Here is a 24,776-nt window from a genome sequence, read left to right as displayed (position 1 = left end):
TTATTGGAAGACACCAAGAGATGGAGAAACCAGCCGTTCCGTGGGGAGTTTGGAGGACACTGATGCAGTGACAGGAAGGGAATGGACCACAAAGCCACACCTATGAATCTGTATTCTACCCCACAGCACAACAGCACAACCGCTCTGGGCGAAGGTTTTACTAGTAACCCTCACACTGATCTTTACAACCATTGAAAGGCCTGGTCTCCTCATAGGTCATTATACGTATCGACCCCTTTTGGGGAGGCGTGACTGGCGTTACTTATTCCTGCCTAAGAGTTGTCCCAGAATAGCTTATAGCTTCATCAAACTGCCTTCCACCCATGGCTTATTGCTTGCACTACCACCCCCCTCTGTGTTTGGGGGCGTTTGTCTGTGAGGGTGTCACTACAGGGTTTTGTTGACAAAAGTGGACTTTTGTCGACAAACTAACGCCTGTGTCTACAGTACTGCCGAGTTGAGGGTGGTAAACCTCATTCGACGAGGAATAACTTCTTTTGTCGACAGAGTTCTGTCGACAAAAGGTGCTATTGCATCCACAGTGTGCTTTTTCAGAAGAGAGCATCTAGACTCTTTGTCAACAAAGTGGCTTGCTTTGTCGACAGAACTGGCTGTAGTCTGGACGCTCTTTTTCGACAAGCTTTGTCGACAGTATGGGTACGTGTAGACTACAGGCTTTTGTTGATAGAGGCTTTGTCAACAGATACTGTCGATAAAGTTTCTGTCGACAAAAAGCGTCTGGACTGCATCCAGTTCTGTCGACAAAGCAAGCCACTTTGTCGACATGAGAGTGTAGACGCAAAGGACAATGTTGATCAGGGGTGCCCAAACTTTTTTCAAAGAGGGCCAGATTTGATGAAGTGAACAAGCGTGAGGGCCGACCATTAAAATTAAATGCAAATTAACTATTTTATGCAAAGTTTATTGCAAACGGCATACTTTTCATTTAATCACATGGATGACAAATCTAAACAGGTGTTAAATCACTCTGCCTTTCATATCTGAAGGCCACATGAAAAAAAAAATCCAGGAAGCTGAAATATATGTCAGGAACATTGTAAAGTACATTACATATTATTGGTAATAAAGGTTGTCTGTCAACTTTTAAGTTCAAAAAATATGAACAGGAACATAACACCAAGTATACATGTTGTGTCCAAATATATTTATAACTGATTTAGACCAACTGACATTAACTGAGATTTTACAATGTATTCATCTCAATACATATGGATTCGTTGGGGGCCATAAAAGATAGATATTGCCAAATTACCTGTGGGGTCGTATTAAACCAGAACACGGGCCGCAATTGGCCCGCGGGCCGGACTTTGGACATGCCTGGTGTAGATGCAATAACATCTCCTGTCGACAGAACTCTGTCAACAAAAGGCGTTACTCCTTGTAGAATGTCCATCAGATTAGGCTGATAGGCAAAGGGAAATGAAGCCACGATTTAAATAATCGCATCTTCATTTAAATTTAAATGTAAATTTAAATGGCTGCTGCGCTGAGCAGACAAACAGCTGATCAGCTGTTTGTCAAATCAGTGCGCTAGTCCGGACACTCCCACGCTGACCTGAAAGCCCGTTATCGACCTCCCCATTATGCCTCGTAGGATGAGGTTTACCAGGGAGGTCGATAAAGGGCTTTCATGTCGGCAGGGGAGCATACAGACTAGTGATCAGCTGTTTGTCGGCTCAGCGCGGCAGCCATTTAAATTTAAATGAAGACGCGATTATTTAAATCACGGCTTCATTTCCCTTTGCCGAACAAACAAATCTACATGGCTCTGTCGATGGAGCCATGTAGTTTACACGTACCCTGAGGTTTACCGCCATCGACAAAACTGCTGAATTCTGTTGATGTTATCTTGACAGAACTCGGCTGTAGAGTAGACGCAGGTATAGTTTTGTTGACAAAAGTCCACTCTTGTCGACAAAACCCTGTAGTCTAGCCACACTCTTTTTGTCAATAAAGCCTCTGTCACCAAAAGCCTGTAGTCTAGATGTACCCTCAGTGAGTGAGTGAGTGTGTTTGTCTGTTTGTTCAAGAACTTCTCTTACACGGTACGAGTTAGGACCAGCAAGTTTGGCACACAGCTTCCTCCCACCCCTACGTATGCAGGGGCGCATAACACCATATAGTAAAGAGATGGAATTACCAAGCAGGTGAAAGGGGCTGTCTGGGGGCACCACCTCCCCTCCTGGACAGCCCCAGCTCTGAGCCTCCCACCTCCAGGCACATTTTAGGGAGGGAGATGGTGCCCTAACCTCCCTCCCTCCCACTATTCATACGGGAATATTGTTGGCTGTTCCTTTCGCAGGGGAGTGAGGGGAAAGTGTCCACGTTGCTGCATTCCTCACTCTGGCTGGGAGCACAGAGGGCAGAGGAACTTGGACCTGCCCCAGCCAGGGGACATGCCACCTCTCCTGACAGTGCCCCATGCAGCTGCCATGACCATGGAGAGGCACGTCTCACCTGGCCCCAAGCTGCTGCGGTGAGCGAGGGCTGGGGCTGTCCTCTCTCCCCAGGGCAGCCTGCCTCCCCACCCCCTCACCCACCCCCCAGTAGTGAGTTCAATGGAGAAACATGAGAACCGAGTGAAGTATCTGAGCAGTGCCAGGTACATTTTCGAGTGCTGATACCATGGGAACTAGACCAGTCGCGCTCAGGCAGGACAAATTCCTGGTGTGAACAATTCCCTGCTCACCACACACCTGATGCTTTAGACTGAATTAGAGCCAAGAAGTCAGGCTGCTGTTCAGAGGGAAGCCCGACAGCCTTCCCGCATGGCAACAACACAAAGACACTCGGCTGTCACATCCGACGGTGGTGGGCACAGACTGAAAAACCTACCTAAAGAACCCCCTGGGCCAATTTCAGCGTGGGGATTTCACCAGCTGTGGCTTAAGGGGAGCCTGGGCCCAGGCTGAATACGGGATCTAATTTCAAACAATAGAGCCCGTGTAAAGTATTTGATTGTTTACCGAGCACCTGGCTCTGAACAAAGGCCACGAGGGCTCCATGGAGTGGAGGATCCTTGGGGAAGCCCCACGACCTGTGTGACTCTCTCAGCCATCAGACAAACTGATGGGATACAGAGGGGAGAAGTTTCCTTCTCAAATGGTTCCACGAGGCATACAGTTAGTTTGGAATAGGAAACCTAATCCGAACTAGCTAGTCCGTGCTGCGTGTAGCCGCGCGGCAAGGGGTCTGAAGTAGCTGGCATTTAAAAATGGCACCGGACAGCATCATGCAAATGAAGCCCGGGAAATTCAAATCCCGGGCTTCATTTGCAACTCCGAATGACTACATTACCACCCTAGTTCAAACTAGAGGGGTAGTGTAGACATACCCTAACAGTTTAAAGAGAAGCTAGATAATTTCATGGAGGTTAGGTCCATAAAAAACTATTAGCCAGGGAATAGAAATGGTGTCCCTGACCTCTGTTTGTCAGAGGCTGGAGAGGGATGGCAGGAGACAAATCGCTTTATCTTTGTCTTCGGTCCACCCCCTCCGGGGCATCTGGTGTTGGCCACTGTCGGCAGACAGGCTACTTGGCAAGATGGACCTTTGGTCTGACCCAGTACAGCTGTTCTTATGTTATTCATAATCAACTACCTCCCTTTTTTTATGACAAACTCCCTGCCCCAAAGGCAAAGCTTCAGGTACTCAAACTCTATAGCAGTTAAGAGCTGCCTTTGAAGCGAGGGCCTGCAGCTTTAAGCAGACCTCAGGTATGAAATCCAGGGATTCAAACATGGTACCTAGCCACCCAAGTGCATGTGGCTGTGTTTTAGGAAATCCGAATGCTGGCTTGCGCAAGTGTCAGTGGGGTGACAAAAGAGGTGAGTAACTACGCACTTCTAGAAAGTGTAGTGGAGTAAAAAGTACAATATTTTCAAAAAAAGCTACTTGAGTAAAAGTCAAAGTATCACAAAAATAAATTACTTGAGTAAAGTACAAATACGAAAAAAATGTACTTGAGTAGTGTAATGAAGTATTTCTACTTAGTTACTTTCCACCTCTGCCAAAGAGGATGGAGAGAGGCTGTTCTCAGTGGTGCCAGATGGCAGAACAAGGAGCAATGGTCTCAAGTTGCAGTGGGGGAGGTCTAGGTTGGATATTAGGAAAAACTATTTCCCTAAGAGGGTGGTGAAGCACTGGGATGGGTTCCCAAGGGACGGGGTGGAATCTCCATCCCTAGAGGTGTTTAAGTCTCCGCTTGACAAAGCCCTGGCTGGGATGATTGAGTTGGGTTGGTCCTGCTTTGGGCAGGGGGCTGGACTCAACAACTCTTGAGGTCTCTTCCAACCCTGGGATTCTATGATTCCCCAGTTTGTGTCATAGTTACAGCCCTGTAAGGCCATGAAGAGGTTTAATATCTCTCTTGTTAGGGAAGAGGACTCAGCACCAAGTCATCAGCCAGCTCAGAAGAATCTCGGTCTGAAGACCAGAGCACCGGGGAAAAAATTACTCCATCTCAATTATGTGCCTCAGCAGCCTGTCTCGGATCTGTTTGGTCCTCACCCCGTAGATGATGGGGTTCAGAAAAGGGGGCATTAGCATGTGCACATTGGCCATGAGAATGTGGACATACAGGGGCACATGGTGGCCAAGCCGGTGTGTGAACATGGTGAAGAGAATTGGGATTCCAAAGGCTAAAATGACACAGAGGTGGGAGCTGCAGGTCCCAAAAGTCTTCAGCCGGGCATCCTTGGTGGGGAGGCTGAAGATGGCCCTGAGGATCTGGGTGTAGGAAACTGTGATAGAAAACACATCCATAACAGCGACCATGAGTGTTACAGTGAGGCCGTAGTAATCACTGAGGCTGGTGTCCGTGCAGGACAGTTTCACCACAGACATCATCTCACAGAACGAGTGCGAAATGACGTTGGTTCGGCAATACGGCCATTGTCTCGCCAGGAAGGGAGAGGGCAGTGAGACGATGCAGCTGCGCAGCACCACGGCCAGGCCTATCCTGGCAACCACAGAGTTTGTCAGGATGGTGGAATGTCTCAGGGGATGGCAGATGGCCACGTAGCGATCCAAGGCCATGGCCGCGATGATCCCAGACTCCATTGCTGAAAAGCTACCTATGAAGAACATCTGGATGAGGCACGAACCAAAATCGATCTCCCTGGAATTGAACCAGAAGATGCTCAGTGTTTTGGGCAGGGTGGACGTGGACAAGACCAGGTCGGTGACAGCCAGCATGCAGAGGAAATAGTACATGGGCTCATGGAGACCCGGCTCTGTCTTCACAATGAAGAGGATGGTGAAGTTCCCCAAGATGGCCATGACATACATGGTGCAGAAGGGGATGGAGATCCAGACATGGGCTGCCTCCAGGCCAGGAATGCCCAGCAGGATGAATGTGGAGGGGTTGGTAAAGTTGGTTGTGTTGGACTTTGACATGGATCAGGAGAAAAAAACGTCCAACCCTGAGAAAGAACAATGTCTCCTGCATGTACCGTGCACTTCCCTGACTTCCTGAATGTGCCCAGGTTCTCTGATGATGCTCATAGAACAAATGCCTGGAAGGAAAGACAATGTTGATGAGAAACACGACCCGCACTGCTGGGGCCTCTTCTCACATGTGAAGCAAACTCCTCACTCTTCACACAATGAAAAATAACATTGACATTATTCAGAGACGTGAATTCTGAGCAACTTACCCAGCTCATTCAAGTTCCTTATTTTCTGGTGCTCTTTGGGTTGGAAACTCCTACATGTCATGGGGTGGGAAAACTCAGTCGGCACCAGCAGGAAACACAAGCATGGATATTGGTCATCCCCCCTTGTTCCAGGCTGCATTCATCTACCTGAACCTTCAGAATCTGAGACTGGAAAAAAAATAAAGCTTTGCCAAGATTTGTACCATGGGAAAACTGGAACACACTTTGGGGAAAAGACTTCGGTGTCACTGATAGCAACTCAATGGAAACATCTGCTCAATCCCAGCAGTGGCCAAAGAAAGACCATGTTTGGATACCTATGGAATGGGATGGAGGACAACCTGCACTGGACATGTGCTGAGGACTCGTCACCTCTTCTCTATAAAGGACAGAGCAGAAAGAAAGGGATTACTCGTCACAAGCTGTGAGAATGGGGGGCGCCTGCCCTATGAAGTTCAGTAAGGATGAAGTTTAATAAGGACGAATGCAAAGTGGTCCACTTAGGAAGGAACAATCCATTTCACACACAGAGAATGGGAAGCGACTGTCGAGGAAGGAGTACGGCAGAAAGGGATCTAGGGGTCATAGTGGGCCACAAGCTAAATATGAGTCAACAGTGTGATGCTGTTGCAAAAAAACCAAACATGACTCTGGGCTGCATTAACAGGTGTGTTGTAAGCAAGACACGAAAAGTCATTTTTCTGCTCTACTCTGTGCTGCTTAGGCCTCAATTGGAGTATCGTGTGCAGTTCTGGGCACCGCATTTCCAAAAAGAGGTGGAGAAATTGGAGAAGGTCCAGAGAATAACAATAAAAATGATTAAGGTCTAGAGAACATGAGCTATGAAGGAAGACAAAAAGAATTGGTCTTGTTTAGTATAGAAAAGAGAAGTCTGAGAGGGAACATGCAAACAGTTTTCAGTTATCTAAAAGGGTGTCATAAGGAAGAGGGATAAAACTTGTTCATCTTGGCCTCTGATTATATTACAAGATGCAATAGGCTTAAACTGCAGCAAGGGAGGTTTAGGTTGGACATTAGGAAAAACTTCCAGTCAAGGTGGTCAAACACTGGAATAAATTGCCTAGGAAGGCTGTGGAATATTCATCACTGGAGATATTTAAGAGGAGGTTAGATAAACATCTATCAGGGATGGTCTAGATGGTACTGGGTCCTGCTGTGAGGACAGGGGACTGGATTCAATGACTTTTTGAGGTCCCTTCCAGTTCTAGTGTTCTATGATTCCACAATACTATAAGGTGGGTGCATAACTGGCTGGATAACCATACTCAGAGGCTGTGTCTACACTGGGCCACTTATTCCGGAAAATCAGCCGCTTTTATGGAATAAGGTGCGAGCTGTCTACACTGGCTCTTGAATTTCCGGAAAAGCAACGGCGTTCTACTGTACAAAATCAGCCGCAATTCCAGAAAAGCTACGCTGCTCCCGCTCGGGCATAAGTCCTTATTCCAGAACACTGTTCCTGAAAAGGGCCAGTGTAGACAGCCCAGGAGTCTTTTCTGGAAAAAAGCCCCGATTGCAAAAATGATGATCGGGGCTCATTTCCGGAAAAGCACGTCTACATTGGCCACAGCTGCTTTTCCGGGAAAAGGGCTTTTCCGGAAAAGCATCTGTGGCCAATGTAGTCGCTCTTTTCCGGAAATACTTATAACGAAAACTATTCTGTTTTAAGCATTTCCGGAAATTCATTCCAGTGTAGACACAACCAGAGAGTGCTTATTAATGGTTGACAATCCTGCTAGAAAGCTATAACTAGTGGGGCTCCGCAGGGGTCTGTTTTGGGACCAGCTCTGTTCAATATTTTCATCCACGATTTAGATATTGGTATAGAAAGTACACTTATTAAGTTTGCAGATGATACCAAGCTGGGAAGGGTTGGGACTGCTCTGGAGGACAGGGTCAGAATTCAAAATGATCTGGAGAAATTCGAGAAATGGTCTCAGGTAAACAGAATGAGGTTTAATAAAGACAAATGTAAAGTGCTCCACTTCGGAAGGAACAATCAGTTTCTCACATACAGAATGGGAAGCGACTGTCGAAGAAGGAGTACAGCAGAAAGGGATGTAGGGGTTATAGCTGACCACAAGCTGAATAAGAGTCAGCAGTGTGATGCTGTTGCAAAAAAAGAAAACATGATTCTGGGATGCATTAACAGGAGTGTTGTGAGCAAGACACGAAAAGTCATTCTTCTGCTCTACTCTGTGCTGCTTAGGCCTCGGTTGGAATATTGTGTCCAGTTCTGGGCACCACATTTCAAGAGAGGTGGAGATACTGGAGAGGGTCCAGAGAAGAGCAACAAGAATGATGAAAGGTCTAGAGAACATGACCTATGAAGGAAGGCTGAAAGAATTGGGTTTGTTTAGTTTAGAAAAGAGAAGACTGAGGGGGGACATGATAGAAGTTTTCAGGTATGTAAAAGGGTGTCATCTTGGCCTCTGAGGATACAGCAAGAAGCAATGGGCTTAAACTTCTGCAAGGGAGGTTTAGGTTGGTCATTAGGAAAAGGTTCCTACCTGTCAGGGTGGTCAAACACTGGAATAAATTGCCCAGGGAGGTTGTGGAATCCCCCATCTCTGGAGATATTTAAGAGCAGGTTAGATAAATGTCTATCAGGGATGGTCTAGACAGTATTTGGTCCTGCCATGAGGGTAGGGGACTGGACTTGATGACCTCTCGAGGTCCCTTCCAGTCCTGGTATTCTATGATTCTATGACTGAATATGCAGACAAACAGTAAAGTCTGGGATTCTTCTGTTCAGAGAATCACAGAATCATAGAACACTAGAACTGGAAGGGACCTCAAAAAGTCATTGAATCCAGTCCCCTCTCCTCACGGCAGGACCCAGTACCATGTAGACCATCCCTGATAGATGTCTATCTAAGCTGCTCTTAAATATCTCCAGTGATGGAGATTCCACAACCTCTCTTGGCAATTTATTCCAGTGTTTGACCACCCTGACAGTTAGGAACTTTTTCCTAATGTCCAACCTAAACCTCCCTTGCTGCAGTTTAAGCCCATTGCTTCTTGCTGTATCCTCAGAGGCCAAGATGAACAAGTTTTCTCCCTCTTCCTTATGACACCCTTTTAGATACCTGAAAACGGCTATCATGTCCCCCCTCAGTCTTCTCTTTTCTAAACTAAACAAATCCAATTCTTTCAGCCTTCCTTCATAGCTCATGTTTTCTAGACCTTTCGTCATTCTTGTTGCTCTTCTCTGGACCCTCTCCAATTTCTCCACATCTTTCTTGAAATGCGGTTCCCAGAACTGGACACAATACTCCAACTGAGGACTAACCAGCGCAGAGTTGAATGGAAGATTGACTTCTCTTGTCTTGCTCACAACCCACCCTTTAATGGAAGGAGAGACAGAGAAGAGGGTGGAAAATAAAGAATGAAAAATATTACATTCAAGTAGATTAACAAAAGTACCAACAAATGAACCAACAAAGAAGTATTCAGACACTTAGTGCTTCAAAAAGGATAATTCCCTGAAACTGAAAAAATTATCAGCATAACTGATTAGATGGGAAAAAATGCACAGAAAGATGAGAGTGAAAGCTGGGAGGTCTTTAAGAAATTATTTGTAGATCGCTAAAATGACCCAATTGTGCAGTTAAGGAAGTAGAGAATTTTGGACAGAAAGCAGTGGAAAAGAAAAGGGAGCCATCGGGGCAGAGGAAAATCCAGGGTTGGCAGGTTAAGGGTAACAAAAAGAAAACTTAAAAAAGAACAAATAGTCTGGTAGCACTTTAAAGACTAACAAAACATGTAGAGGGGAAAGCCAAGCTGGTACGTAATGGGAAAATTAAATAGTCATTAGCACCTAAAGATTGGATAGTCAAAAGAGGCAGGTAAGAAAGGCATATTCTCACTTACAGACAATCCCCGAACCTGAAACAAATTCTCTCCGGTAACCATGCTACACAGCTACATCATAAAGATACAGGAACCCAGCCCTGCAATCAGTCCCGATTCAACTCTGCCCGCATATCTATATAAGCGATTTCATCACTTGACCCAACCACATCAGCCACCAAATCAGAAGTCCATTTAACTGCACATCCAGGAATGTGATCTATGCCATCAAATGCCAGCAATGCCTCACTGCAATATATATTGGACCAACTGGGTAGTCCCTAAGGGAAAGAATTAACGGACACAAATCAGATATCCGTAAAGGGAACATACAGAAACCTGTTGGGGAACACTTCAATCTGCCTGGGCATTCATTAACAGATCTTCAAGTGGCTGGTTTGTTACGAACCAATTTCACAAGCCAAATACACAGGGAAGGACCGGAACTAGAGTTCATTCACAAGTTTGATACTCATGCTAACGGATTAAATAAAGATCCCTGATGTCTGGGATATTATCCACCTACCAAATGATGAAGGTGCCAATGGTTCTTTGTATAGTATCTGGTGTTAGTACTCTTCCTCTCTAATTGCTTACTATTGGTTCTTATCTGCCGCTTTTCACTATCCAGTCTTTAGGTGCTTATGACTATTCGTTTTTCCTGTTACATTCGGGCTTGGCTTTCCCCTCAATATTTTTATACCCACTACCTCTTTTTGTTTCCCTCCCTCCCATTTTTTCCTTCTTCCTCTCCCCCTCCCCCATCAACCCCCCAGCCTCACTTCTCCCCTATTTATTTTAGTTCTGGATATCCAACACTCCGGTCATCTAAAGAAGTGGGCCTTGCCCAAGAAAGCTCATGATACCGTCTTCGTATTTTGTTAGTCTTTAAAATACTACAAGCTAATTTGCCATTTTTAAAGTTCATCCTGTACAGACTAACTCAACTACCCCTGAAGCTTTTAAAAAGAAAACTATTAACTATTCTACAAAAAAACGAATTGCTGAAAAAGGTTTTGGCCCATTGTTAGAGGGTGATAGAAAATGTGTTAATGTTACTGAGAAGATGGATGTCTCCAAAAAATATTTTGTTCTGCATTTGGAAAGAAGCAGTGTGACAAAGCCCTGGCTGGGTTGATTGAGCTGGGGGTTGGTCCTGCTTTGGGCAGGGGGCTGGATTCGATGACTCCTGAGGCCTCTTCCAGCCCTGGGATTCTGTGATTCTATGAAAAAAGGCCAATACAGTGTTTGGGGGTAGGAGCAGAGGCACAGCGTACAAGTCACAGGAGGTGATATCACTGCTCTATGTGGTGCTGGTTATGCATCAGAAAAAGTCCTGGCAGGGGTTAAAGGAGCAGACCCGTGTGGTGCCTCCTAAACCGGGGCTCTCAGATGTAAAGTCCTGGTGTAGAAAGGCCTTATACAAAAATAAGTCAAGGAGCTCAGTACAGAGGTCACTGGGGGGAATGTAATGGCCTGTGTTGTACCTGAGGTCAAATTGGGAGCACTAACGACAAACTCCTGACGCGAACCCTACGAGTCTGTGGCTAGAGAGAACCGAGCAGGCATTTCTATTGACTGTGTCTCACGCCACGCAGACAGGAGAACCATCGATTCCATTAAGTCGCTGAACGTATGACACTGAGAAGAGAAGATTGTTACATTCTACCTATTGGACCTATGGAACTCCTTGCCACAGACATTATTGGAGCTAAGAGCTTAGCTGAGTGGGATTCAAGAATCCATTGGTCAGTACAGTTTGATGACCTTGAAGCATTTTCACCGAAATGTCTGTTACCTACCAGCCCTGTGCTTTTGGGAGCCAGGGAGTGACGTCCCCCCTCCCCCCCAAGCCTTTGCTAGAATCAGACAAAGCAATGAAAAGGCCAGGGAAGACACACCTAAACTAATTAAGGAAACACCCCAGCCTCATCTGCATTGAAGATAGAGCTCATTAGCATACAGAATGGAGACCAGCTCTTCCAAGGCAGGAACCACTCTGAACTATGGGACACCGAAAGCAGAGAAGCACGGCCTGATGGGAAATCTCTGCTCCAGATGCTAATGAACCCAGGCCTGCTCACACCCAAATTAGTCATTATCAGACCAATTCTAGTAACGATCCTATTGACATCCAAAATACTGAAACTGCCTAGTTGCATTGTGAGCTCGTTCAAGGAACATCCCCCATAACCAGGGGTGATCAGTCTCTATTGTCTCTCCTCTTTCTCTTTGAACTAGCCCTATAAAAACGCCTCTCTTTGCCCCAAGAAAACTGTTCTGATACCTGGACTTAAACTGCATCAGTTCCATTGAGACTTCTTCAGCTTCTGTCTGATCGTGCTGGGGGCTCTGTTCTGCTTGTCTCCTGCCCTCTGGACCCCCGGCTCCCATCATCATCTGGGAACCCCGATCAGTGCAAGTGGTGTGGTGAGGTCTCTCTCTCTCTCTCTCTCTCTCTCCCTTCCACCCATCAACTACCTCTGTAAGCATAGCCTCCTAACCCTGCCCTATGTAAACTGTTCTATGGTTACCTAACATTTGTAATCAGTTTCAATGTAGATTTAATATTGTAAGTTAGATTTAATATTGTAACTGTTTGATCTCTATTCATTACTCAGAAATAAATCACTTTCATTGTTAAGCTGGTTGCTTCTCTTTCTTTCTTTCTTTCTTTCTTTCTTTCTTTCTTTCTTTCTTTCTTTCTTTCTTTCTTTCTTTCTTTCTTTCTCTTTTGCTCACTCTTCCTTAAGGGGTGTTGTTTTGGCTTCTCCATTCGCTCTGCAACAACGCTTCTTGTACCCAAGCGAAAGATACCTGTAGTGCCCAAAATCTTGTGGGGTTTGCTCATCGTGTGGTTTCCCAGTGAATGACTGTGGTGTGAAAGTGGGGATAGGGGGTTCTTGGGATAGGGCAAATGAGGATGGCAGCTTAAAGTGCTGTTTCATCCAGCCCATAGAGTCCAAAGGCACATGAGGATGCAGTGTGGCATCGCTGTGAAACCCAGCCAGCTGAGTCCAGGGACGTATGAGGGGTCAGCTTGTGAATGCTGATTCCCCAGTCCTCTCAGACGTGCTGTGGTAGTGGGGGTGAGTGTCTGGGTGTGTTTGCTAAAGTTTGAACAACCCCATCCTGAGGAACCTAGTTCCTGCAGAGAGCTCCAGTGGGAGGGGGAATTGGCAGCAGGGAGAATTCAGCTCCATATGGGAGCACAAGTAGCACAAGCAGCACACGGATAGAATTGTGAACCTCCCCCACGGCCCAAAAGAGTCACTCTAATAAAGGCGCATACCCCAGTGTACTGGGCAAATATGGTAACATGTCCCCCATATAGTGTCTGCTTCTGGCCTCACAGTTTATGAAACTTCTTAAGTGAAGCGAGGAGAGAACATGCCTTACTCACGCGGAAAAGCCTTTGTAATGCTTCCGGTGAGGAGCCCTGGCATCTAAATGATTTCTAGCCAACAAACGGCAGGTACCAACCCTCCACCCACACGTGTTACCGGCCAGGGCTCTGACACGCAGGAGGACGAGCTGACGGTCTCTCTGCATTAACACACAGCTGTCCCGGGGGTCTTTAGTCGACTCTCACTCCAAGGGGAGCGTTGCCTCAGTGAGGTCTGGGTACGCAGCCGGTACAGCCTCAGAATCTGGCTTGTGTTGGAATCTACCGAGCCCTTCCATCCGGAAGGGTCCCCCTTGCCACTGAAATGCAGCCATTGCGGGAGAGACCAACAGGCATCCGAGAGCAGGGGGCACAGCACAGAACGGTGTTTTGGACACTAGTACTCATGTCCCATGGTGACGGTGCTGGGGTGTTGCATGGCCATGCAGAGGAGAACGGACCAGAGACTTACTCTCTGTCACCCACAGGCACATTGCACTGTGATGGGAAGCAGTCGAGCTCCTTAGCAAGGGATGGGTCCCTCTGAACTTCCCCCACAATCTACCTCAGCTTGGTGTGTCCCGCCTACCTCTCACCCCGTGTCACCCCACGAGAGCGCCCAGGTGTCTGTTAACGTTGAACACTAAGCGGAGCCGAAAGGGCACGAATCTCATCTGTGCCCCTCGCACTCATGGTTCACTGAGTTCATCACACAGGTGAGCTCCTCCCCAATGATGGTACCTGTGAATTCTGAGTCAACAGCATCCTCCCTGGAAACCTCTCTCACGGAGCCGATCCCCACACCGCTCTCACGCTCGCACCGGCAGCAACATCTGAAAGCAACCCAGGGGCTTGCCAGGTGCAGTGTTTATAACTCAGCTGCGCTCAATCCCCATGAGGGTCCCTCGACCTCCAGAGAACAGTCCAGCATCCAACGGTAAACAGGCTGGCGCCTGGAGACGCACTAGCCAGTGTCTCTGTTTCCACGTCCGTGCTTCTGCACTTTGTCCAACTCTAAGGATAAAGGATAATTAAGGGACCTACCCGAGGGAGAGGAGAACTCTCGCGCTCTGGGCTGAGTCAGAGATTAAGTGCCTGTTCGGGGTATTTCACTATATTTATCAAAAAATTGATTAACAAGAAATCAAGGGCTAACACCAGTCCTGCGTGAGATCTGATACCCTGTATATCTCCAGGATGGATGGGTAAATGGTAGGTAAGACAGATGGGTGAAAGTAACTGAGGGAGATGCAATCTAAGAGATGAGTAATTATCATCAATACTTATCTCCATTCCGTGCAGCAGCTTTCATTGAGGGTTTTGCAGAACACCTATGAAAGGAAAGTCACTATGTTCATATGCACATTAACAGATAGGTAAACTGAGGCTCGGGGCGATGTAATTTTGCCAGGGTCACAGTAACTAGGAGTTCTGAATTTACAGATGTAACCACTGTCTCCCATCACTAACTGAGTAAACGCCAAGAGGGAACGGGAGTCATGGATTAGCAGGAAGTGTTTGTTACCGGTCACCACAGACGTCCGTGGGGTGTGTCCTGGGACTGAGGTAACGCTGAGCATTCTGGGATACCAGCCTGAGCCCCATCCCACACCGTGGGTTTGTTACATCCACCTGCAGTGACATGGGCGCTTTTGCCAGCCACTCATGTAATAACAATGTTATGCAGGCAGTTCCCAAAGCTCTGAGCTCAGAACTCTTGCCCGAAGCAGTGTAAATGTATTACCCAGGCTGCTCCTCCCTCTATAGCAAGAGCTCTGTAAACCAGGGCCCATTCCTGAACAGATTTACCTTTGACCTTCAGAGACCTGACTTGTGAGTCTTGTGTATCCTCTACACAAGTGTCAGGTTTACGTAATTGCCAGCGGTGGCTTTGGAGCCGACTGTGCATTGTCCAACTCGACATCTAACACGACAATCTGAGCTCTGCCATTCAGACAGGATTCGAATCCAGCAGTGTCACTCTGATTCAACAAAGAGGTCACAACAGGCCAGGATCTCTCCTTCCCAGCCTGGGGCCACCTCCCCGGTCACAGCCCTTCGTCCTCCAGCCATGTTTTCAGGGGCTCAGTGGCAGGGAAAGTGAATCCAACTGTAATGTCAGATCCCCCATTTACAGCTTCCGCCAGGTAGAAGGAACTTCATTGCCCCTACAAAGCTCCCAGCTCCTTGAGAAGCAAATGACAGCCACAAAATGGAGTTCGCTGTCATATGGGCTGGTCACATGCTGTTCTGCACTTCAGTGGGTCGTTGCAGGAGGGGTAACCCATATTCTGGTTACAACATCTCCAGAAAAGTCCATGAGGTGGGATAAACTTCTTCCAGGGATCGTTGGGTTCATTGTTGGGCCTTCAGCTTGAATAAAGCATTCACAGTGTGGTGCCTAGACTGGATGCAAACAACCTTCTGGTTGGTTGGTGGTCCTTTCTGTTCTGCCTACCACAGGAGCAAAGACATTGGAGATGCAGGTACATAGTCAATATTTGTAATTTCAGATAAGAAATGAGAATTGAACACAGAGGGGAATGAGTCAGTAAACCGCAGCCTGTCTATAGACACCTCACATGACATACATTTTACAAGATTTATTGAGATTTATAAATGGGATGACCATGGTGGGGGGGGGCAGGGTGTTGCTTTGCTTTAGGATACAGAGTCTCAAGTATTGTATCTCTAGAACTAGAGCGCTCTGAGTTTAATGAGGTCACCTAACTGGAGAGCCATTCATGCCACCAAGTCGTCATTAACATCTTCACTGCGAATCCCAACGGAAAATCACCGGTTTGCAACAGGGACTTTGCGAAGATCCGTCAAGGAGAAGTTGCTGAAAGTGCTCCAATTTCAGTGGCAGTCTGGTTGTGCCACTGAAGCTTTTGGTGGACGTGTGATTGCTCCCCTTCTCGTGGTTGTCTTGGCATGCCCACTTCAGAATTCACACAAGAACATAAGAACAGCTAAACTCATGCATGGGAGTATTAATAAGACTGGGACTTTTTTCCTTAGAAAGGAGAAGACTAAGGGGTGAGAGGATTGCAGTCTGTAAAACCATCACTGGTGCAGGAAAAGTAGAAAAGGAAAATCTATTTACGCCGTGGATAACACAAGAACAAGGGGACACCAAACGAAATCAATAGGCAGCACGTTTAAAACAAAGAAAAGGAAGTATATCTTAACACAATGCACAGTCAACCTACTTGCCGGAGGACGTTGTGAATTTAATTGGAGTTCAAAAATGAGCTACATTAACTTATGGAGGTTAGGTCCATCACTGGCTATTAGTGTGGATGGGCAGGAATGGTGTCTCTTACCTCTGTTTATTTCCAAACTTTTAACAAGTTACCATGAGAGGATCTTCCCTCTTCTCCCATGACAGCTTATTTTGCTTAAGAGCTTTGGTGAGGGACCTTGTCAAAGGCTTTCTGGAAACCTATGTGCACTATATCTATATCTATTGGATCCCCCTTGTCCACATGCTAATTGACCTCTAGTACTCTAGTAAGGTACATCTCACCTAGCCGTAGATTAGTGAGACATGGTTTCCCTTTATAGAAACCATGTTGATTTTCCCCAACAAATTATGTTCATCTATGTGTCTAACAATTCTGATCTTTACTATACTTTCAACCAATTTGCCCAGTACTGAAGTTAGACTTATTGGTCTGTAATTACCAGGATCACTGCCAGAATCCTTTTGAAAGATCGGTGCATTATTGGCTATCTTCCAGTCATTAGGTACCAAATTAATATTTCAGCAATGTCCTGTGTGAGTTCTTTCAGACCCCTTGGGTAACCGCCATCTGGTCCCGGTGACTTGCTACTGCTAAGTTTATCCATTTGTTCTAAAATCTCCTCTAATGACTCCTCGATCTGGGACAATGCCCCGGGGTTGTCACTAAAAAGAATGGCTCAGGTTTGGGAATCCCCTCACACCCTCACAGGGCGATGCTCTTTCAGGCTAGTGATGTGTCCCCAGCAATAAATCGCCAAACCGCACTCAGCACTGAGTGGAGTAGTAGCTGATTCCATGTACGCTCGCTCCTGATTGTTTCCTACCTCCTCACATGGAGAAAGTGCTGGAGCCCATGAGCACTGAAAACATCAAGCTGGAACTCCTCAGCCTTCCTTAGCCTCTGCCTCTATATCGCTCCCATCCCCTGGGGCTGGGGTAACCAGTGTGTTTTAGATCTGCCGCTCTGTAGCAATCCTGCTGCCTTGAAATCCCAACAAAAGGCTGCCAAGCCGAACAGGGCAGCAGCTCTCCCTGTCCCACGTCTTGTGAGCAGCCTCCAACCGTGTCTATGATGCTGCCACCTGCCCAGCAACCCCTCCCGACAGGTTCATGCTGAGCCTGATGCAGTTTGCAGCTGCAGGGGGCTGATGGGGATTATGGGTTTAGCTTTCCCTGGCTCACTAAGCAGACTGCCTCTCCGAGCTGCTGTGGCTGGACAAATAGCCGTGCATTTCAGAGAGTCACAGAGCTGATGTCAAGTGGGATCAGAGATCAGAACCATCGTCGGTACTGGGCAGAACCCTTCGCTGAGGGCTCTGTGAAATACCTGGCAAAGGAAGGTCACTGTGAACACACCCCGGTTGTAGGTGTGGCACAGGAGGATGTGACTTGGTCAAGGTGACACGCAGAGTGATGGACAGAAAGCAGGATTCCAGACGTCCGTGCCCTAAGCGCAATCTCTCTGTGAGCAACTGAGCATAGGACAAGACTGAAATTATGTCATGGTCTAGCAAGGCCTGTGCGTCGGGGAATTGGGTACAACATGCTGGGCGTGATCTGGAATTGGCATATGGCTCAGGTCTCTGCCACCCGCCCCCCCACCATGCTACGTCTGAATTAAAATCTCTACCCCAGCATATAAAGTGCAAATCTCACTCAGAACAATTCAGGTTTTACCTCTCTTGTACTGCCAGTGTTACAGACTCCCTAGTGGTGCAACCTGGGAGTGGGTCACTGAACCCTCTGGCAGGCAAATCTGGGCCCTCCCTTCTCACATGAACGTTTTAGGCCGGGACACACCACCTCATTACATGAATGTTTTCTCCAGTAACTCATGAACCAGCAGAGGAGAATCTCCAAGCAATTCTACCCAGCTCACTAGCCTCGGAGCCCTAGGTATCCCATCCTTACCTGGGCAAAAGCCTGACGAATGCCAGTTTATTACCCAATCTGCCCCTCCTTCAATGTGGAGAGTACAAAGCTCTGGTCCCTAGCTTGAGACAATTTCTCTACATTTCAAACAACGTGTTTCAGGTTAAAATTGTAAAGCAGGTTTATTAAGCACAGAAAGATTCATTTTAAGGGGCATAAGTAATGGCTACATCTACACTGGCACCCCTTTCCGGAAATGCTTAAAACGGAACAGTTTTCCATTATAAGTATTTCCGGAAAAAGCGCATCTACATTGGCAGGATGCTTTTCCGGAAAAGCACTTTTTCCGGAAAAGCGTCTGTGCCAATGTAGACGCGCTTTTCCAGAAAAAAGCCCCGATTGTCATTTTCACGATCAGGGCTTTTTTGCGGAAAACACTACTGTGCTGTTTACACTGGCCCTTTTCCGGAACAGTTTTCCGGAAAAGGACTTTTGCCTGAACGGGAGCAGCATAGTTTTTCCGGAAAAACACTGACAATTTTACATTAGATCTTCGGTGCTTTTCCAGAAATTCAAGGGGCCAGTGTAGACATCTGGCAAGTTATTCCGGAAAAGCGGCTGATTTTCCGGAATAAGTGGCCAGTGTAGACACATCCACCATGTGTACAGACCACTGGAGATTACTTAAGATTTGAAAGAAAATCTGCTGTGTATAAACTAGGTAGATAAGAATCAAGCAGTGTGTCCAACAGTTCACCAAAGTTTCACACAGAGCGAGATTTCTCCTTTCAGGCCTGGCCCTGTCTCCTGAGTCAAAGTCTTTTCCCCTCTCTAGCCATATGTTCAGGTGTTTATTTTTCCATAGACTGAGACCCAGGTGTGATGTCTCTTCTCCCTTTTATAGCTTCTGCCACATGCAGGGAACGTTGCCGTTCCAAGCAAAAGCCTGGGAATGAAGCTCCCCTCTCCCAATTCCTACAGGAACCATGCTGGCTGTTCCCTTTTGCCAGGGAGTGTGGGGGAAGTTCCCAGTTTCCTGCATGGCTCACTCTGTCTGGGAAGTTGATCCCTTCAGGCGCCTGAGAGAGTCACAAATAGATGTATGTACAGTGTCATGAGCTTTCATGGGTAAGACCCACTTCCTCCAAAGCCCTTCTGTGTCTCTCCTCCCCCAGCACCTTCTGTCTTACATGTCTCGCCCTCTGCACAGACACTGCAGAAAACCGGTTTGATCTAGAATGTGGTTGCTACCTTCTCCCTGGGAGAGAGCTCATTACCTGGCAATAGCTTTTAAGTACCAATCGATTTCTAGAACAATCACCCACCCCAGCCTCCAACCTCTGAGCCAATGGTATGTCTACACTGCCGCGGTCAGGTAGTTCAAACTACGGGGCATTTAAAAATGGCAGCACCTGGGAACATGCAAATGAAGCCCGGGATATTTAAATCCTGGGCTTCATTTGCAAGTTTGAATGCCTACATTAGCCACCCTAGTTCGAACTAGGGTGGCAGTGTAGACATACCCTGAGCAAAGACTACAGGGAAAGCACGAAGACAGAGGGACTCAGAGGGTTTACACAATGAAGCATGAGTGAATCGGGTTTCTACCAGCAGCATGACACTAGCCATCTCTGAACAGACCTCTGGCGTCCTGAGAGCCAGAACACCAGGAGGAAAATTCAGTTCAGATGAGTAACGTGCCCAAGCAGCCTGTTTTGGATCTGTTTGGTTCTCACCCCATAGATAATGGGGTTTAGCATGGGGGGAACCAGGAGGTACATGTTGGCAAGTAGAATGTGGACATACAGGGGCACATTGTGGCTAAATCGATGTGTGATGAAGGAGAAGAGACCTGGGATGTAAAAGGCTAAAATGACACAAAGGTGGGAGCTGCAGGTCCCAAATGTCTTGAGCCGGGCGTCCTTGGTGGGGAGGCTGAAGATGGCCCTGAGGATGTGGGTGTAGGACATGGTGATAGAAGACACATCCACACCAGTCACCAGGAATGCCAGAAGGAGGCCAGAGTAGTTTATGATACTGATGTCAGTGCAGGCCAGCTTCACCACAGCTATCTGCTCACAGAATGAGTGGGAAATGATGTTGGTTCGGCAATATGGCCACTGCCCCACAAGAATGGGAGAGGGTATTGTGAGCAGGAAACCACGCAGCACCACCGCCAGGCCAATCTTGGCAACCACAGAATTTGTCAGGATTATGGAACATCTCAGGGGATGGCAGATGGCCACGTAACGGTCAAAAGCCATGGCCACGAAGATCCCAGACTCCACCCCTATAAACATGTGAATGAAGAACATCTGGGTGAGGCAGGCACTGAAACTGATCTCCCTGGAATTGAACCAGAAGATGCTCAGTGTTTTGGGCAGGGTGGATGTCGACAGGACCAGGTCGGTGATGGCCAGCATGCAGAGGAAATAGTACATGGGCACATGGAGGCTCGGCTCCATCTTCACGATGAAGAGTAAGGTGAAGTTCCCCAAGAGAGCTATGATGTACATAGCACAAAAGGGGATGGAGATCCAGACATGGGCCGCCTCCAGGCCAGGGATGCCCAGCAGGATGAAGGTGGAGGGGTTGGTGAAGTAGGTGGTGTTAGAATCTGACATGGAGTAAGGGAGAAGTTGTCCAACTCTGAGGCAGAACGTATCCTGCATGTGTCGTATGTTCCCCTGGCTTCCTGTGTGTGCCCGAAATCTAAGGTGATGGTTGCGGTACAAGTGCCTGTATGGAGAGACAATGGTAATATGAGACACTGCAAGCAATATTAGAGGCTCTTCACACAATTTAAAATGACAGTTTCATTACTGAAAAAAATGAATTCTGACCAATTTCCCTACTTATTCCAATTCCATCGTTTATGGTGCTTTGTGGGTTAATCGGGTGTGGGACGCAGAAATGGGCACTAGCAGGAAACATGAATGTGAATCCTGATTTTCCCTTGTTCCTTCATGTGACAAAAGCCAAGCTAGAGACTCCACACTGTAGAGTGCTCTCCTTTCACCCACTTCCGCAAAATCTGAGATCGGAAAAAAATAAATATTGGCCAATTTTGTACCCTAGGAAAACCTCCTAGGTAGGACACACTTCTAAGACCATTCTTGGGCTTAATTGATAGCAACTCAATAGAAACCTCTACTCATTCTCAGCAGTGCCCCCCCCGCCCCCCCCCCCCCCCCACACACACACACTCCCACATCAAAAAAGAGAGATAACTAAGGAAGGGGAAGGAGAATAACCAGCTATTGACTTGTGCTCTGCTTTCATCACCTAGTCCCTATGATGGACGTAGTAGATAGAAAGGGAATTTCCGAGACAGGCCATGAGAATGGGGGAAACGGCCATATGAAGGCTTCACATTCTGAAAAATGTGAGAGCGTTTAGCTTAAAGAAGAGACAAAGAAAGGAGCATCCAATAGAGGAGTGGAAAATAAAGAATGGAAAATATTAGAGAATTATTCCCAGCCATAAATACTCATAGAATCTTAGAGCTTCAAAAAAGTGAGACAAATTGTCAGCAAAACTGATTGGAAGGAAAAAATTACACAGTGAATGAAAATTGGCAGGTCTTAAAAAAACATTATTAGATCGCTAAAAAGCCCTCGTTGCACAGTGAAGAAAGCATTTGGTCTTAACTATCTGGAGCAGTTTAGAATCATCTGCAAACTTTGCCCCCTCATTGTTTACCTCTTTCTCCAGATCATTTATGAATAAGTTCAATAGGATTGGTCCTAGGACTGACCTTTGGGGAACACCACTAGTTACCCCTCTCCATTCTGAAAATATACCATTTATTCCTCCCTTTGTTACCTGTCTTTTAACCAGGTCTCAGTCCATGAAAGGATCTTCCCTCTTATCCCATGACAATGTAATTTACACAAGAGCCTTTGGTGAGGGACCTTGTCAAAGGCTTTCTAGAAATCTAACTACACTATATCCACTGGATCCCCCTTGCCTGCATGTTTGTTGACCCCTTTAAAGAACTCAAATAGATTAGTAAGACATGATTTCCCTTTACAGAAACCATGTTGACATTTACCCAACAAATGATGTTTAGCTATATGTCTGACAATTTTTTTCTTTACTATTGTTTCAAATAATTTCCCGGTACTGACTTACCGGTCTGTAATTGCCGGGATCACCTCTAGAGCCCTTTTAATATTGGTGTCACATTAGCTATATGTGAGTCTTTGGTTATAGAAGCTGATTTAAAGGATAGGTTACAAACCATAGTGAATAGTTCCGCAATTTCATATTTGAGTTCTTTCAGAACTCTTGGATGAATGCCATCTGGTCCTGGTGATTTGTTACTGTTAATATCATTCAGCCTGACAGAATGGTATTTTGGACATTGGGGCTTCTCTCAGGGCGCTGGGGTGTTGAATGGCCATGCAGGGGGAACGGACCAGAGACTTACTCTCCATCACCCACAGGCACATTGCACTGTGATGGGAAGCAGTCGAGCTCCTTAGCAAGGGATGGGTCCCTCTGAACTTCCCCCACAATCTACCTCAGGTTGGTATGTCCTGCCCACCTCTCACCCCGCGTCACCCTACGAGAGCACCCAGGTGTCTGTTAACGTCGAACACTAAGCAGAGCCAAAAGGACCCAAATCTCGTCTGTGTCCCCACACATCCATGGTTCACCGAGTTCATGAGCATGTGAGCAGGTGAGCTCCTCCCCAACGATGGTACCTGTGACTTCTGAAGTGTCTTCCCTGGGAATCTCTCTCAGGCAGCCATGCCACTCGCCTCTCTCAGCCCAGCCTCTGCAGCAGCATCTGAGAGCAAAAGGCAACACAGGGGTGTGCAGGTTTTATAGGAGCGCAGCGAGCGATCCCCATGACGGTCACTCAGACTCTAGAGGAGAATCCAGCATCTGAAGGTAAACAGGCTGGAGTCTGGAGACGCTCTAGCCAATCTCTCCCTTTCAGTGGCTGTGCTTCTGTGCTCTGTGCCCAGGTTTTTGGATAAAGAATAATTAAGGGACCTTCCCCAAGAGAGATGAGAACTCCAGGGCTCTGGGATGAGCCAGACCATAATTGGCTGCTCTGCGCATTTCTTTATATATATATATATATATATATATATATATATATATAAAGTTATACTGGCATTAGAAAAGGTTTAGAGAAGGGCAACTAAAATGATGAGGGGTTTGAAATGGGTCCCATAATATGAGGAGAGATTAAAGAGACTGGGACTTTTCAGCTCGGAAAAGAGGAGACTGAGGGGGGACATCATAGAGGTCTATACAATCATGAGTGGTGTGGAGAAAGTGAATAAGGAAAAGTTATTTACTTGTTACCATAATATAAGAACTAGGGGCCACCAAATGAAATTAATGGGCAGCAGGTTTAAAACAAAGAAAAGGAAGTTCTTCTTCACACAGTGAACAGTCAACCTGTGGAACTCCTTGCCTGAGAAGGTGGTGAAGTCTAGGACTATAACAGAGTTTAAAAGAGAACTAGATACATTCATGGAGGTTAAGTCCATAAATGGCTATTAGCCAGTATGGGTAAGGAATGGTGTCCCTAGCCTCTGTTTGTCAGAGGGTGGAGATGGACGGCAGGAGAGAGATCACTTGATCATTACCTGTTCGATTCACTCCCTCTGGAACACATGACATTGGCCACTGTCGGCAGACAGGATACTGGGTTGGATGGACCTTTGGTCTTACCCAGTCTGGCCATTCTTATGTTCTTATCTTCTAAGTTGATTAATAAGAAAACAAGGGATAAGAGCTAGCTCTGCACAGGTTCTGATACCCTGTAAATGCCTACAAGGGATGGGTAAATCATAGGTAAGACAGAACTGGGGGAAATAGAATCACATTCTGCTGATACACAGACCTGCCGCTCTGGGATCAGAGATAAGTAATTCTCATCAGTAACTTTCATCGCACTGTGCAGCAGCTTTTCACTGAAGGATTTGTCAAACATCTGTCCTAGGAAAGTCGCTATGATCATAACCACCTTGTACTGTTAGGTAAACTGAGGCACAGGGAGTTGTGGTTTATCCAAGGTCACAGAGACAACGGCACAAAGAAACTAGGAGTCTTGACTTTCCAGGTGTGATCACCGTCTCTCCATCAAGAACTGAGTGCATCACAAGAGGGAAATGGAGTGATGGATGACCAGGGCCTGCTTGGTGCAATGAACTTCTGTGAGTTCCTTGCGGCATAACCTGGAAAGGAGGCAACTCCAAGATTTCTGAGCCCCTTGCCACACTGTGAGTCTGTGACAAGCTGCAAACCCTTCCAGGCCTTGTGTTCACAGGCAGGACATACCCTCCTCCAGCTACATTAACCCTTTTGCCAGCGGCTCATGAAATAATAACAGGAGGCAGGCAATTCCCCCCAGGCCCAAAGCTATGACCCCAGAGCTGTGCTCCCTTGCTCTGGCCGGACCAGTGTAAGATTATTATGCAGTTAGCTCCCCACTCAGTGCAGAGAAATCAGCAAACCGATCCTTGTTCCTGAACAGATTTCCCTTTGCCCTTCACGCAATAAACTCTCTTAGGTTAAAATGTAAATCCGATTGATCTCCTCCAGAAATGGACGTTTTAATTCGCCATCAGGAATGACGGTGCCGATGAAAGTGTACTACTTCAGGAAAAAAATTGCAATGTGAGTTCCACAAATTAGCCAGGATTTGAATCGAGCGGTGTTTCACATCCACCTGGGCTCCCTTCCCAGTCACGGCCTT

General features: G+C 46.8%; 2 protein-coding genes across 2 annotated transcripts; both read right to left on the bottom strand.

Moving 5' to 3' along the window:
- Positions 1-4,473: 4,473 nt before the first annotated feature.
- On the bottom strand, positions 4,474-5,418 carry LOC102462254 (olfactory receptor 52N1-like). Its single transcript, XM_014571751.2, has one exon. It carries the CDS (start codon positions 5,416-5,418, stop codon positions 4,474-4,476), a length of 945 nt encoding a protein of 314 aa, XP_014427237.2.
- Positions 5,419-19,734: 14,316 nt separating this feature from the next.
- Positions 19,735-20,679, bottom strand: LOC102460812 (olfactory receptor 52E2-like). Its single transcript, XM_075902002.1, has one exon. The coding sequence runs from the start codon at positions 20,677-20,679 to the stop codon at positions 19,735-19,737; it is 945 nt and encodes a 314-aa protein (XP_075758117.1).
- Between the last annotated feature and the right edge of the window lie 4,097 nt (positions 20,680-24,776).

Source organism: Pelodiscus sinensis, chromosome 1 (assembly GCF_049634645.1).
Source record: "Pelodiscus sinensis isolate JC-2024 chromosome 1, ASM4963464v1, whole genome shotgun sequence".
NCBI lineage: Eukaryota > Metazoa > Chordata > Testudines > Trionychidae > Pelodiscus > Pelodiscus sinensis.
Note: the sequence above shows the minus strand (reverse complement) of the source record. Positions and strands in the feature narration are given on the sequence as shown.